General features: G+C 41.3%; 2 protein-coding genes across 5 annotated transcripts; one reads left to right on the top strand and one right to left on the bottom strand.

Annotated features, from left to right (window-relative positions):
• Nucleotides 1-1,348: 1,348 nt before the first annotated feature.
• On the top strand, nucleotides 1,349-3,743 carry LOC123145798 (pectinesterase). The gene is made up of 2 exons (XM_044565288.1): nucleotides 1,349-2,453; nucleotides 2,890-3,743. Exons 1-2 carry the CDS (start codon nucleotides 1,424-1,426, stop codon nucleotides 3,567-3,569), a joined length of 1,710 nt encoding a protein of 569 aa, XP_044421223.1. The 5' UTR covers nucleotides 1,349-1,423; the 3' UTR covers nucleotides 3,570-3,743.
• Nucleotides 3,744-7,335: 3,592 nt separating this feature from the next.
• Nucleotides 7,336-12,862, bottom strand: LOC123145799 (uncharacterized). 4 transcript variants are annotated; one of them, XM_044565290.1, is made up of 7 exons: nucleotides 12,397-12,862; nucleotides 10,376-10,481; nucleotides 8,549-8,631; nucleotides 8,258-8,372; nucleotides 8,070-8,160; nucleotides 7,877-7,942; nucleotides 7,336-7,673 (listed from the first exon to the last, which is right to left on the bottom strand). In XM_044565290.1, exons 1-7 carry the CDS (start codon nucleotides 12,661-12,663, stop codon nucleotides 7,670-7,672), a joined length of 732 nt encoding a protein of 243 aa, XP_044421225.1. In that variant the 5' UTR covers nucleotides 12,664-12,862; the 3' UTR covers nucleotides 7,336-7,669. The 4 variants fall into 4 exon arrangements, with proteins under 4 accessions (XP_044421225.1, XP_044421224.1, XP_044421227.1 ...); XM_044565289.1 differs by having other exon boundaries at nucleotides 7,336-7,942; XM_044565292.1 differs by lacking the exon at nucleotides 7,877-7,942.
• Nucleotides 12,863-15,069: the final 2,207 nt, after the last annotated feature.

Below are 15,069 nucleotides of genomic sequence, written 5' to 3'. Positions count from 1 at the left end.
TGATGAAGAGTCCTACCAACCAATGGCCAGCTTAAACCTTTAAGATCATACTCCAATGTCAGATTGGAAACAATATCTTTTTACTATTAAAAAAATTGCTGAATATACTTGAAACATGATTTTTTTTAAATCCCAAACATGTTTTTGAAATTCTTTACATTTTCACAAGTACACAACAAAATTTGTAACATTTGAAGTTCACAATTTTGTTTGAAAACATGAACCTCCTAAAATAACATGAACATTTTTTGAATTTGTGGTGTTTTCAAAACGGAAACATATTTTGAACTTTCAGAACAATTTTTCAAAATGTGTTTCTTTAAGCTCAGACATTATTCTAAATTTGCGACATTTCACTAAAACAAGAATATTTTTCGTATTTGGGACATTTTTAAATTACAATTTTTTTGTAAAATCTCGAACTACTTTGGAAAACACAAAGAAAAAATGGAAGATTTTTTAAAAAATCTGAACCAATTTTGGAATAAGAACAAAGATTTAATGTTCTGGACGTTTTTCAAAACAGAATATATTTTAAAATTCCAAACCTTTTTAAAACATTCAATTTTTCTGATAATATGAACTTTTTTGAAAATTTTGAATTTACGAAAAAAAGGAGAAAGAAAAATAACCTTGAAAGGGAAAAAGACAAAAGAAACAAGAAAGAAAAAGAGGAAGAAATGAAAAAAGAAAAATAGAAACACAACACAGAACCAAAAAAGGGAAACGGTCCAGCCCCGTTTGTGCGCCCTGCGCGAATTTGCAACTATGTGACGCTCGTTGCGATAAATAGGACTTTTTTCCCACCTGCATGTGCATGAAAATAACTGGGTGGCTTTGCTGGGCCATACTACGGGCGGCCCATGTACGAAATTTTGACGTTTTTTCTTTTCTAATAGATGAAGGGACAAATATCCAGTACCACCTAGAATAGAGAAAAATCATTTAGATGGTGAACGGATGAAAAAAATCAGAGAAACGCACCTTGCTTTATTGGTAGGTACTCCCTCCTTTTCTTTTTAGTTTGCATATAAGATTTGGTCAAAGTCAAACTTTGTTAACTTTGACTAAGTTTATAGAAATAAATATCAAAATTCACAATATGAAATCACTATTGTTAGATGCATCATGAAATTAATTTTCATATAGCTTTAGTATTGTAGATGTTGTTATTTTTTCTTAAAAAGTTGGTCAAACTTTACAAAATTTGACTTTGACCAAATCTTATATGCAGACTAAAAAGAAACGGAGGGAGTAGGTATAGATATAGGTATAGGTAATAGAGATATAGATATAGATATAGATACAGAGGTATAGATATAGATCTGCTACGTAGGTGTAGCATTCCTCCTATGAAAACCCATGCTCATGCTTTGTACGCTGCCCATGCACCTATCGACCCAACGCTTTACTGCTGGCGACAATGGGGATGCACGGCGGGACAAGCTGGCGCCGACGGACGCAAGAAGCCGTCGCCGTGGTGCTGGCTCTGGCAACACTAGGAGCTGTTGCTGCCGCCGTAGAGCAACACCAACATGAGACGACCTCCAAGGTTGCCGGCGGCAATGCCGCGGACGTCTCGTGGACGGAGGCGTCGGGCGTGAACGTCACCGCCATCTGCTCGTCCACGCCGTACCCGGGCGCGTGCCGGATGGTGCTGTCCTCGTCGGCGTCGCGGACCGCCAAGGACCCGTTCGCGGCCTCCGTGCAGTTCGCCATGGCCCGGGCCGCGTCGGCGCGCGTGCTGGCGCGCAACCTCTCGTCCTCGCGCCGGAGCAGGGCCGTGCTACCGCCCTCGGGCATGGACGACTGCGCCGAGCTGCTCGACATCAGCCACGGCCAGCTCGGCGACGCGCTCGCCGCCGGCTCCGCGCACGATGCGACCACGTGGCTCAGCGCCGCGCTCACGAACCAGGGTACCTGCGCCGACAGCCTCGACGCCGTGCCGGCCTCCTCCGGGCGCGAGGGCGTGCGCCAGAGGGTCGGCGCGCTCGCGGAGTTCATCGGCACGGCGCTCGCGCTGCACGCCATTCTCAAGGGCGGGAGCGCGACGCCGCCACCATCTGCCACGCCCACTCAGTCGTCGACGCCGTCGAACCGGGCATTCCCGTCCTGGGTCTCCGACCACGACAGGAAGCTCCTGGAGTCCGCGGCTGGCGGCATGACGCCGGACGCCGTGGTGGCACTGGACGGCAGCGGGACGCACCGTAGCATCGGCGAGGCGATCGCCGCGGTCACGGCAGCGGCAATGGCGCCGGTGGGCTCCTCCAAGGCGGGCGTCGGAGCAGCCAGGAAGGTGATCTACGTGAAGGCCGGGCGGTACGAGGAGACCGTGCGGATCTCGAGAAGGCAGAGGAACGTGATGCTGATGGGCGACGGCAAGGGGAAGACGGTCATCGTCGGCCACAGGAGCGCCGCCGACGGCTACACCACCTACGCCTCCGCCACCGTCGGTACGTAGTACGAAATTAAAGCCCATGCATGCACGCCGCATCGTGATATCAAGGACAACTGCTACAAAAGCGACATATATTACTCCATCTTTTTCCCATCTTCAATTTGGTCACAACTTTCTTCTTGTCCTAGCTATGTTCTTGAAGAAGAAATTATTACTTACCCTACAATCATGGCAGCATCCATGCAAAAGCTAAAGCCCCAAAATGGAGCAGCTGGCCACTACAGTTGCCTGTACCCCTCCAAATATAAAGGCACAAGCAACCCAAAAATGCCCATGCCAATGCTTGGATTTAGTCACTAGATCCATACACTTTTCACCACTTTATATCACCCATCTCATCGCAATATGTATGTTTCACATGCCAATGTCACTCACATGCATCTTTTCCAGTACTCGCTAACGCGTTTAATGTGGTCGTCTGTGCATGGCAGCTGCCATGGGCTCGGGCTTCATAGCCAAGGGCCTGACCATCATCAACGACGCCGGGCCGCGCAAGGGCCAGGCGGTGGCGCTGCGGGTCGGCGGCGACCTCTCCGTCGTGTACCAGTGCGACATCGAGGCATACCAGGACACCCTCCACACGCACTCCAATCGCCAGTTCTACACCGAGGACATCATCTCCGGCACGGTGGACTTCATCTTCGGCAACTCCGCGGTGGTCATCCAAAACTGTGACATCCGTCCCAGGAAGCACCCGTTCGGCCAAAAGGACATGATCACGGCCCAGGGCCGGACCGACCGGAACCAGAACACCGGCATCTCCATCCACAAGTGTCGGATCGCCGCCGCCTCGGACCTAGGCGACACAAAGGTGTACCTGGGTCGTCCATGGAAGAAGTACTCGCGGACCGTCGTGATGGAGAGCTCTCTCGACCGTTCGATCGCCGCAGCCGGGTGGCTGGAGTGGTCGGGCCAGTTCGCGCTCAACACGTTGTACTACGGGGAGTATGGGAACACTGGGCCTGGCGCGGGGACAAGCGGGCGGGTGAAGTGGGCCGGAGTGCACACGTCACTGTCCACGGTGGACGCCACACGGTTTACGGTGAGGGATTTTATCTTGGGAGACTCGTGGTTGGGTGACACCGGAGTGAGCTACACTTCCGGGCTATGAGTAAGATGGTGTCATGTTGTTTGTGCTCTGCTAATTAACTTGGAACATGGAACCAGATCACATGATGTAAGGATTGGTAACAATAAGGTGTAAGCTGGTGAGCTGCTATGCTGCGCTAGCTACCTGCTAATCTATGAGCTGTTGTTGTGCATGTCCCATACTGAAATCTTATCGAGGCTTGTTATTCACAGAAAAAGTACGTTTAGAGTCTTTTCCTCACTGCATAAACGATGATGAATGTAACCAACAATCAAGCTACAACTATGATAGAAAAGAACCGAACAAGAAGGGAACGTTCAGCTTAATTACGCTTGTATAATTACCCTCACATGCCTCAACTCCTAACAAACAGCTGCTCTTGCATGATCAGTTCGTCAGTTTGGAACTGACTCTCCCGGGAACGATCATTCTTGGGCTAGAAAATAGCAACAAAATACACCTTCAGGAGCTGCTGTAAGAAAACTACATTTTCAGAGGATTTTAAAACATAGCCCGAACTCTAGGGTTAATGCGCAGCAGAAGACCTGCAATAGCAATGTGTAGGAGTTGTTTTAGCAGAACAATGATTAGATGTTCGACAAGAAATATAAATGAGGGGGCTCACCTGCCATTGGCTACGCATGGCAAGTTGATTTACTAGACTTTAGCTACACGTAAGTCGCCTGAAAACGAATCCCGGTCAGTCAATTTTAAGCCATTAATTTCTGCTTGAAGATTCGTGCTTCATGCTTATTTGTGTGTCAGCTATCATATTTTGGGCCGAAATGTTTTACTGCCCATTATTTTGGGCCAGTCGTTTCCTTATTGGGCGGAAGCCCATTTCATATTTTTATGGCCCGTTGATGCTTCCTGTTTTTTCTATTGATTTTATGCCTCTTTTATTTTCTATTTCTTTTTCCTAGTATGTTATTATGGGTATTTTTTAGATGTTGGATGAGTGCAAAATGTATACACATAAATACAATATAAAATGCATATAAATTAGAAGTTGCACCATTATATGTTTATTTCTTACATAGTAAATAAGTGCAAAGATGTGTGCAATTTTTTCAGTTTTTTTTTATTTCCCATTTTCTTAAAAGAAAATTGTTAATTTGTTATTATGTTATAGTTTTCGTTTTCTATCTTCTTTAAGGTTGATGCCAATGTCAGTAATTCATTACTACATTCCACTAAAAAACCATTCCTTCTTAAGATACATTTTTCTTCCGAAATTCCACCATTATATGCTCATTCTTGCATACTATATATATATATATATATATATATATATATATATATATATTATGCAAATTTTGCCATTTTTTTTAATTTTCTATATTCTTAAAGGGTAATATCCCACTAATTAATCCTTTTTAGAAAATTTCATTTTTTGTTTATTCTTTAGTTTTGTTTCATTTTCTTTCTTCTTTATAGATAATATTAATGCCAGTAAATTCATTCCTTGTTAGGAAACATCATTTCTTTCAAATTCGACTATTATATGCTTATACTTGCATATAAAAAGCATATTGTCTGTGTAAATTGTGTGCAAATATTATCACTGTTTGTTTTTATTTCTTTCTTCTGAAAGGGTAATTCCAATGCCACAAATTTCATTCTTTCTTAGAAAGCATCATTATTTTGTCTTTGCTTTTGTTTTTGTTTCATTTTCTTTCTTCTTTAAGGGCAATACCAATGCCATTAAACTATTTTCTTCTTAGGAAGCTTCATTATTTCATGAATCCACTATGTTATGCTTGCATATTAAAAAAAGTATAATTCCTATGTAAATTGTGTGCAAATTTTGTTACTAGTCGTTATTTTTATTATTTTCTTCTTATAAAGGGATATACAAGTGTCACTAATTCATTCTTCCTTAGAAACTCCATTATTATTATTGTTTCATTTTATTTATTCTTTAAGGGTAATTCCAATCCACCAAATTCACATCTCCTTAGGAAATTTCATTTTTTCTAAAATTCCACTATTATATGATTATTCTTGCATATTATAAAAGTGTAATTGATGTGTAAATTGTATGAAAATTTGTATTTTTATTATGAAAATAATTATTGTATTTCTTCTTACAAGTTAATACCAATGCTACTAATTCATTCTTCCTTAGAAAACTTTATTATTTTATTTTAGCTTTAGTTTTTTTATTCTTTATTTTTAAGGGTAATACAATTGTCACTAATTTATTCCTTCTTGGAGAATTTTTTTTCCTGAAATTCCACTATTATATGTTTATTCTTTCTTCTATAAAAAGTGCAATTTCTGTGTAAATTATGTGCAAATTTTGTCATTTTTATTTTTATTTTTTATTTCTTTAGGAGAAAGGTTAATTCTAATTCCACTAATTTAGTACTTCTTAGGAAACTTTTTTTTGGCGAAATTCCACTAGTATATGCTTATTATTGCATATATTATAAAATATTACCACTCATGCTTAACTTTGTGGAACAGTAGTTGTTTTAATTTTTTAATTTCCATGTTTCTTAAAGAGTAATATCAAAGCCACTAATTCATTTTCTCTCTTGGAAAACTTTATTTTTTGTTTTTCTTTATTTTTATTTATTCTTTAAGGCGACACCAGCACAAACATTAGAATTTGGCAGCTGATCATTTTTCTTCATTTGGTTATTAGGCTAACAACTCATAGTAATTTATACCATGGTTATTAAAAAACTATGATATTCTAAGCATTCTTAGAATATCCATAGTAAAATGTGAATTACCCTAATAATTGGCAAATTCTAATATGTTATTTTCTTCGTGAGTGGGTATTTCAATGATTTAAGTTTAAAATAATATCTCGTGCGACATGAAGTTAAAAGCTCTAGCTCCCTATAGCAGACGCGTGTACATTATAGCATACGCACACCGAGCAGAACCAATGCTCTCGTTAGATGGCCGAGGGCATGCTTTGTGCTTGTTCGGTTGGCTATACGTGTGTACGCCCTAAGCACGTACTAGTGATCTAGCAAATTGACTGAAACAAATTTGTGGTACGTCAACTGATCCAAATTTTGTTTTCAGTCAACTGATCGACCACTAGCCGGTCCCGATTTACTATAATTTTACATAAAAAAGTGCAGTTCAAATTTGGAAAAGCATTTATTTGGATCTTCTAAATGGCGGGGAAAATGGTATGAATTATCCCAGAACAGTTAATCCGATTTATAAGAAGTTTTGAAATTTTCCGGCTAGTTCAAAAACTCCACACCAAATAATATTATATATTTCATCAATTTGGAGACACGGCCAACTCACCTAGCCGGCTCAACTCGAACCATCATTTTAGTTAATGAGAGGTGACCCCACTTGTCAGATTTCTTGTTAAACGACTAGTTGCTGGGTTTTTCATTTATTAGTCCCGGACGTGCTATGTGCTAAAATCCCCTAAAAGTGTGTTTTTGGTGCAACTTACTCTGCTTTGGTTGCAGAATATCGTGTTGCCATCTTGAAAAATCTGAAGAATCGAAAGCTGGATGAAATCTGTGACCTCAGTTTCCTAGATGCTTGGTTGGCAATTGACAACACCGTACATATCGTGTTGCTATCTCTGAACTTTCTTGCAAAAGAACAAAACAAGAGGTTTATGTATATGGTTTTGTTGGTTCCTTTTCAAGAAAATTGTTTTGTTGGTTGCTATAGTGAGGTGGGAGATAGAAAATTCTTCTGAAAAGATGCCACCAGAAGTAAACGGGCCTTCTTTTGTAGGCAAGGAAAATTCTTCTGAAAAGATGCCACCTGAACATTAACAAGTGACTGCCATGCAAGGACTAATTTCATAGTTGAAACAATCAATGGAGAGAGATATTTGCCTCATACCACATGCACAACCGTGCCCGATAAGTTGTGAAAATACAGGATACAAGTTCAAATATAGATGGCATCATCAATCTCAAAAGTTTTGCGTGGCTAAGATAAAGATCGCAAATGCCACAAAAGGATAGATAGAAGCGTCACAACCGAAACATATCCAAGAACCTCAGTACATCCCGACATGCGCTACAAAATCTGAATATTGTTTGGGCAGGAAGGATTCCACTCTCAGTGCAACCTTGCCATCTTCACCGTGAGAATATGATTTAATGCCTATTGCGCCGGGTAGCCTATCTGCACAAGTTACATGAAAAGAAAGTATAGTTAGGATGCCTCTTTGTGTGTAGGAATTCTAAAATGAGGGCCAAGCAGAATGTAAAAGTCCTGTGTTTTCCCTTTCGGAAGTGAGATCAGAGAAGAAAAAAAATCCTTCAGTTTTCCTTTGCTCTATTCGTTTGAACCAAATGAATGAATAATGCTGCTAAAGGAAAACTTTCCTGTTCTTATGTGCTTCCTCCACTTTCCTTACGAAGCAAAAAAGCCCGAATTGCATTTTTGGTACTCTAAGAGCAGGGACAGAGTCAATAATACCATTATTAGCCAATTTGACCTCATTTCAGAGCACAAATTTCTATCAGCATCCTACATAAAAGTGAAACAGCAAGAGAACAAACAACAAATCCGCCATACTTGATGTTATACAGAAACCTTTCACCAAGCCACCACTGCAAAGGCCTTGACTTTCTTCTCGTGCTTTTTCTCACCGGTGCAGGAACGAGTGCTAACAAAAGTGCATGCAAGAAAATAGAGAAGATCATCAGTTAATTCAGCATTCTTCCGTAAGATGTGCGTACCGCAAGGTGCGGAAGAAAAAATACCTCTGCTCAGGTTTTCCCTTCCACTCGGTTCTTGCCTCTTGCTTCTCCTTTGAGCTTCCTTTTGCACCTCACCTTTGTTCGGGTACTGCTGACCCCTTGTACCAACTGGCTGTTGCTGAAGACACAAAACTCGGCAACGCAAAAATTAGTTGTTGTTTACTACTAGGAGAGAGGTGCAGCAAGCAATATGCAAGACATCACTACTTTTTTAAACTGATATGTAAGATATTACCAACGACGAAATTTCAGCCTAGAAGCTTGCACAGAAGAATGTTTATGAAACAAAAGTACCTCGGAATGTGTAGGTTGCATGCGAGGTTGACTTTCTCGATCAAAATTTCCAGGAGGTATCACCGACGCATTGCTTGCCTCGCCTGCAAAGAAACTTTACTTGAGGACTCCACATATGTTAGAAAAGTCATGAAATTTATTTATACCAAGTAATTTAAAAAGTAGCTAAAGTTGACAGAAAAATGGGCATCTAAGTTGGCGGACATTCGAAGGATAAAAAATTGGCATACTTTTTAAGGCTTGAATTTCACGGATAAATGCAAGTCATTAGAAACAATCTAAGGTGGATAAGACCCAATGATTTTTACATTTATATATTTTATTTGTTCTAGTGGGGGAGGAAGATGTACATGGTTTATGTCCACGGCCCTAACTAGATTAATTTAATAGAATAACAAATATGATACACACTCCTAATTTAAGACATAAGAATATTTAAGCAACTTTTTAACTGAAGCAGAGCTAGAATGCAGATCAAATTTCAAGTAAAATTAGGAATTTTATGTATTTTTGATAACCTGCGGTATATAACAATGGATAAACCATGTCAATGTAACATCCGGCAGATTTATCGGCATTCATTGGTTGTTTTCGTCAACAGAACATAGAGAAGATGTACCATATGTGTCAGACAAGATCGAGCTAGATGGGTTGTGGAAGAGAGTAGAATTTCGACGGTTTTCTTTTTTTGACGTCCAACCATTTCATTAAGGAAATTGTATTTCTTATATTCAGAAATATCTGAAATAGATTGAAATGAAAAATAATTGAAAAGGTGTTAAATTGAGAAAAAGGTAAGATTGATTCCACCATGATGCGTGGGTGAGTGAGTGTATTGTACAGGATATTTTTCATTTAACAGCATTATTCATTCATTTCACTGTGATGCGTGAGTGAGTGAGTGGAATTAGTCCCCTTTGTATCTAGTGAAAGCCATCATAGTAATTAGTTGTACAAAATTTGACACAAAATACGAAGGGGACTAATAAACCCAAACGGAGGTAGTATGTGATAAGTCGTGTTAGTTGTACTATATTACTAGATGAAAACTACATGCATAATCGGAAAAGACAAGCTATGATGAGAGCAATGTAGAAGAAAGCCTTTAAAAAATTGAGGGCGAATGGGATAGGATGGGTGTAAATGCAAGACACTACACTAACAACTCAAAGTAATTGCGATGCAGCAAATGTTGTGGAGGTGAACGAAGAGAGCACAAAGTTTATATATGTGAGACAATCGTGTTTAGATTTTAATTCTTTAAATTCTGTAAAAGGATTTTTTACGCGCCGTCCCAACATGTTACTCCTTTGGTTTCTAATTACCTATAGACTATCATGCATACTGTTAACATCTCTAACAACGTCAATCAATATGTTAAAGCTTTAGCTTGGTTACATCAAGGAATATCCCATTAATGGTTTGTTTTCATAGTACTATTTTCAATAATATTACACAAGCATGTGCGCATAAGAAACAATGGTAGAACTGGCGCATTTGAGAAGATGCCTATATTAGGAGCAATACATGTTCACTAAAATCCATCCACGCAAATGCACGTCACTCCCTAGTTCAAATCAGATGAAAGTAATTTCAACCTTTTTTGGCACTATATGTATACATATTGGGCAGTAACAAACAGCGAGCAGATTTCAGATTCCTCAAAAAGAAAATGACAGCTTATTTATCTGGTTTTGTTCAAGAACTAAGTGAAGTGTGATTCAGCTCTCATTGATTTAATTTTTTTTATTTTTTTTCTATTCGAACTGTGATTCAACTCTGTAGTAACTGAAAGCATAATACAGTACTAGTTAGAGGTAATAGGACCTGCGTCTCCTTTTCCTCTCCTGGATGGCTGCGTCCTCGTCCTCATCTTGGTGTTCGGAACTTCTCTTTGCTTATGTTCTTCTTTGCCTTTATCAGTTACTGGTATCTGAAAGTCCAAATTGAGAACACTTTCTTTAGAGTGAATATGAAGTGTGCTTGTATATTTACATGTGAAGAGATAATGTCCTATATGGTTACATGAGTGCTCAACGCATGGTAGTTTTGGGTAGTTAAACAAATATAAGTGTCGAAGATTGTATATGACCGTTTAGGAGTAAAAAAAAGAGCTTGAGAAATCAATAAGGGCTCCTTTGATTCATAGGATAAGTACCTCTGCTTGACAAAGTGTCCGCAGGGTTAAAGGCTTGGAAAGGGAAGATAATCACAAGGCCAGGCAGGCTGCTACTCGTCAACTCGGTGATAACTGCCATGGCAACATACTTCCTCACAATTTTCGCTGCAAATGTCTGGGTTGAGAAGAGACTAAATAAGAACCAGGGGAATTTTTCATAGAACGCTGATGAAGAGGGACATGGGGGAAATGGGGAACATGGAGAAGAGAGCAGTATGTGCTCCCAAACAAAATGGAGGATTGGGTATAAAGGACATTAGGTGTTTTGGAAGATCATTGAGGTTAAGATGTCTGTCGAACGAGTGGCAGGACGAAGACAAACCATGGAAAGAGACTCCTGGACCTTGCGACATGACTGATAAGCAGATGTTTGCGGCCTGCGCCACAATCACTCTTGGTGACAGGTCGGTCGCTCGATTCTTGACAGAGAAGTGGATGTTTAGTCAGGCCCCGAAGGATTTAGCGCCTAGTGCGTTTCGTTTAGCATGCCAGAAAAACCTAACGGTTAAAGAGGCCTTGGCTGATGGGAGATGGATGAAAGGATTGTAAGCGTATGTGTCCACAGAGGAAATTGATCAGTCCATACACCTCTGGGAACTGATTCAAAATGTTCAGCTTACGACAGAAAGCAACTGCATCAGATGGAACTTAACATGTGATGGATCTTACTCGGTCACTTCAGCTTACAATTTTTAGTTTCTCACCCGGATTCCACCACCGAGATTTGATCAAATTTGGCGAGCAAAGGCTGAGCTTGTGGCTGCTCCTGCAGAATCACAATTGGACATCAGACAGACTAAGATGCAGGGGCTGGCCCCATGCTGACAATGGCACGCAATGCTATCAGACCCTTGAGACAACAGCCCACATCACCCTCCACTGTCCAAAAGATGTCTAACAATGCTTCGCTGATACACATGCATCGACGGTGAGAATTGCGCATTCTGCAACATCAATCAACAGGTGGTGGAATCGATTAAAAGGAAGAGCATCGAACCAAGCGGGCAGGACACGGGTGACTACGGCAATGTACATCGCATGGCACATATGGAAGGAAAGAAATGCCAGAACTTTTAAGAACTAGAGCGCCACGGCTAGCAGGGTGGCAAACAAGGCCAAAGCTGATATTGGTTTGGTCCAAGAGGCCAATAGGATATAGTGTTGTAACCATTTACATATGAGTGTTGCGAGGTCCAACAGCTGTTCTTACTTCTTAGCTATTCTTTTCTTGCTGTAACGGACATTGTACTCTATCTTCTTAATGCAAAGAAGGGCTCCTGCTAGTTCGTTGTATAAAAAAAATATTCATGCATTTAGTTCAAAGGAATGGGGCGAAGGAAAAATGGAGCCAATTTTCTTTTGAACCCAGTCGGGGGAATCATAACATCCACTTGGATCTCTTCTTCAAATTCCTATGCACTAAAAACGAGACTAAGAAAAGTAAGAATCTTTAGTGGTATAATAACACTCAAACTATAAATTTCATGTGGTTTGACTTAAACTTGAGCAAGTTTATTTAGATTCAAGTGCTTTTCCAATGCGTGTGAACCAAACATCCAGCTTGACAGAGTACTCATTCCTCTGTATTGTAAGCCAAAGGGGCCCTAAAGGCATAACAAGTTGGATAGAGATTTATTTTTTTGCGTGAAACGAGTTGGATACAGATTACCGCCCAGGAAACCTTCTTCTGCGCCGTCGGTGGAGGAGGTAGGCGCGGGTTGGATTTGGACCGTGTTCGCCTCCTGGCAGGCTCGACGGCGGAGACGTCCGCCAGCGACCTGTCATCGCCGCTCTCTGCGGGCGGCTGAACGGCGGCCGGAGACCGAGAGGGCGGCGGCGCGAGCGCGTGGGAACCGAAGCGCGTCCGCTTCGCGACGGCGCCGGCGTCCGCCGTCTTCTCCGTGAGAAGCGACCTCTCAACCCTCCGCTTGCCCATCTTCTCCACGAATGCGGCTGCGTCGAGGTGAGCACCGCCCAACGTGTGGCTTGGTGGCGACGAGAGGAGTGGGATGAGCTAGGCGTGGCCTGGCGAGGAGAAGAAGGCGGCTCGCAGGGGTGAGAGAGAGGGGGAGAGCGCGTTGCAGGGTTGGACTCCAACTTCCAAGAAGAGGCGGGGAGAGCGAGCGTGTTTTCCTCCTTCCCCGTGCAGAAATTAAAAGCAAGATATCGTATCACCGCCGGGCCTGCGCTCCCACGCTCCCATCCCATCTGCTCCATCGTGATGTGCAGCTCTGCGACGAAGTTGGAAGCTGATGTGCGGAACACTCGATTACTATGCTAGGTCTAGTACACTGGCCCTAGCCCAAGTGCGTCCGCAGCTACGATGGGATAACGCATCGGGCATTGACCACATGAGGGCACGCCAACATGTGTCAAGGGATGCCTCTCCATGGACAGAAGAAATCTTTGCACGCTGCAACGATGCCCAGCAAAAGATTGAGCGAGCGTGTTTTCCTCCTTCCCCGTGCAGAAATTAAAAGCAGCATTGGTTCCCTCTCCCTGCGTCTGCATGTACCGTCAGCTCAGCAAGGCTGAGGCCCCTCCCAATGCTCTACCTGGTACGGGTGCTAAGCATGCCATATAGACGAAAAATCTAATGTGGCAAGGCAATTCAGAGAAGAGAGATGGGTTTGGTGATTCTGGAAGAACCAATGCCAAGCGCGTGAACCTAGGCAAAACATTTAAATGAAGCAAACTCACCAATGCATGAGAGAGTTTAGTAATAAATCATTAAATGAAGGGAGTTTAGCTACAAGAAGCTAAGCGCCTATGCATTGGGGAGTTTGGTTGCTAAGCTATTTAATATGCTTAGCACCCCATCTAAGCACCGGTCCATTGGGAGCAGCCTGACCGCAGCGCACTGGTGCGCCAAGATATCGTATCTATCGCCGGGCCTGCGCTCCCACGCTCCTATGTGTTCCATCGTGATAAATACTGTACTCGGGTGCAGCTCTTCGGTGAAGTTTTACTCCAAATTCAGCATGGAGTGTCAAAAAAGACAAAAAATATATACTCCCTCCGTTCTTACATATAAGTCTTTTTAGTGATTCCATTACGGACCACATATGGAGTAAAATGAGTGAATCTACACTCTAAAATATGTCTATATACATTCATATGTAGTTTGTAGTGGAAGCTCTAAAAAGACTTACATTTAGGAACGAAGGGAGTACTCCATTACTGTGCCCATCTAAATTTTGGCCCTTTTGTTTCTCTATATGTTTATGAGTTTGCGTTTGAACATCTTAGACTACCCACTGCGGGAGTAATATAGGTAGTAACATCACATATATCTAGATAAAATAGATGATGTGGCAAGCAATAAATGAAGAAAGAGAGGCATGTGATAACATAGCTAGTTACTACTAGTATGAGGCTGGCCATAGTGGGGGTAACATAAGTAGTATCATGCACTTGGGACTCGCAAACATGCTTATGTGGCAGACAATTAAAGAAGAGAGAAAGATGGTTATAATAACATAGGTAGATACTGTAACATAATAAATGTGATGCTACTATGTGTCATGCATGCCAATAAATGAGACCACATATGATACTAACCTTTGATAATATGCACTATAGAGGTAGTAACATAGAGTATTAACATATTCATGTTACTAGTCTAAGTTACTCCCCACTATGACCAGCCTGAGTAACATCACACATATCAAGGCAAGATGAGTCTATAGCCTAATAAATAAAGTGTTGCATGTTACTCCCCACTATAGAGATAGTAATATACAATAATAACATGGGCATGTTAATACTCTATGTTACTACCCATTGTGGCTAGTCTTAGGGGTTGTAGACACATGCTCCTAACTTTTTTTTCAAGTAAAGTAATTAGTTGGTTTATCTCTGCAAATAGATTTGTTTTAATTTCCAACGGTTGATTGTAGTACATTGGAGCTTTGCATCCTACACACACACTCAGACGCAAAAAATTGATTTGCCAACAATGCTCGACCTACATGAATAGTTGGTTGAGGTTATCTTATACTACCTTATCCTATCCTATATGTTTAAATAGTTGATCCTCACTAACTTTAATTTTCTCAACATGCAACAATGCCACCTAATCATATCACATGCATGAGAAAACACTTATACATGCACTATGCTCCCTCCGTTCTTAAATATAAGTCTTTGTAGAGATTCCTCTATGAATCATATACGGATGTATATAGATGCATTTTACAGTGTGGATTCAGTAGTAAAATCTCCACAAAGACTTATATTTAAGAACGGAGGAAGTACATGTTACTCATATTCAATTTTCACTAACTTCAATTTTCTTAACATGCATATATGCTACCTCACCATGACATCATGAAGAGAAAAC

The sequence above is a fragment of the Triticum aestivum genome, chromosome 6D, assembly GCF_018294505.1.
Source record: "Triticum aestivum cultivar Chinese Spring chromosome 6D, IWGSC CS RefSeq v2.1, whole genome shotgun sequence".
Classification (NCBI taxonomy): Eukaryota; Viridiplantae; Streptophyta; class Magnoliopsida; order Poales; family Poaceae; genus Triticum; species Triticum aestivum.
This window is presented reverse-complemented; position numbering and strand designations above follow the sequence as displayed.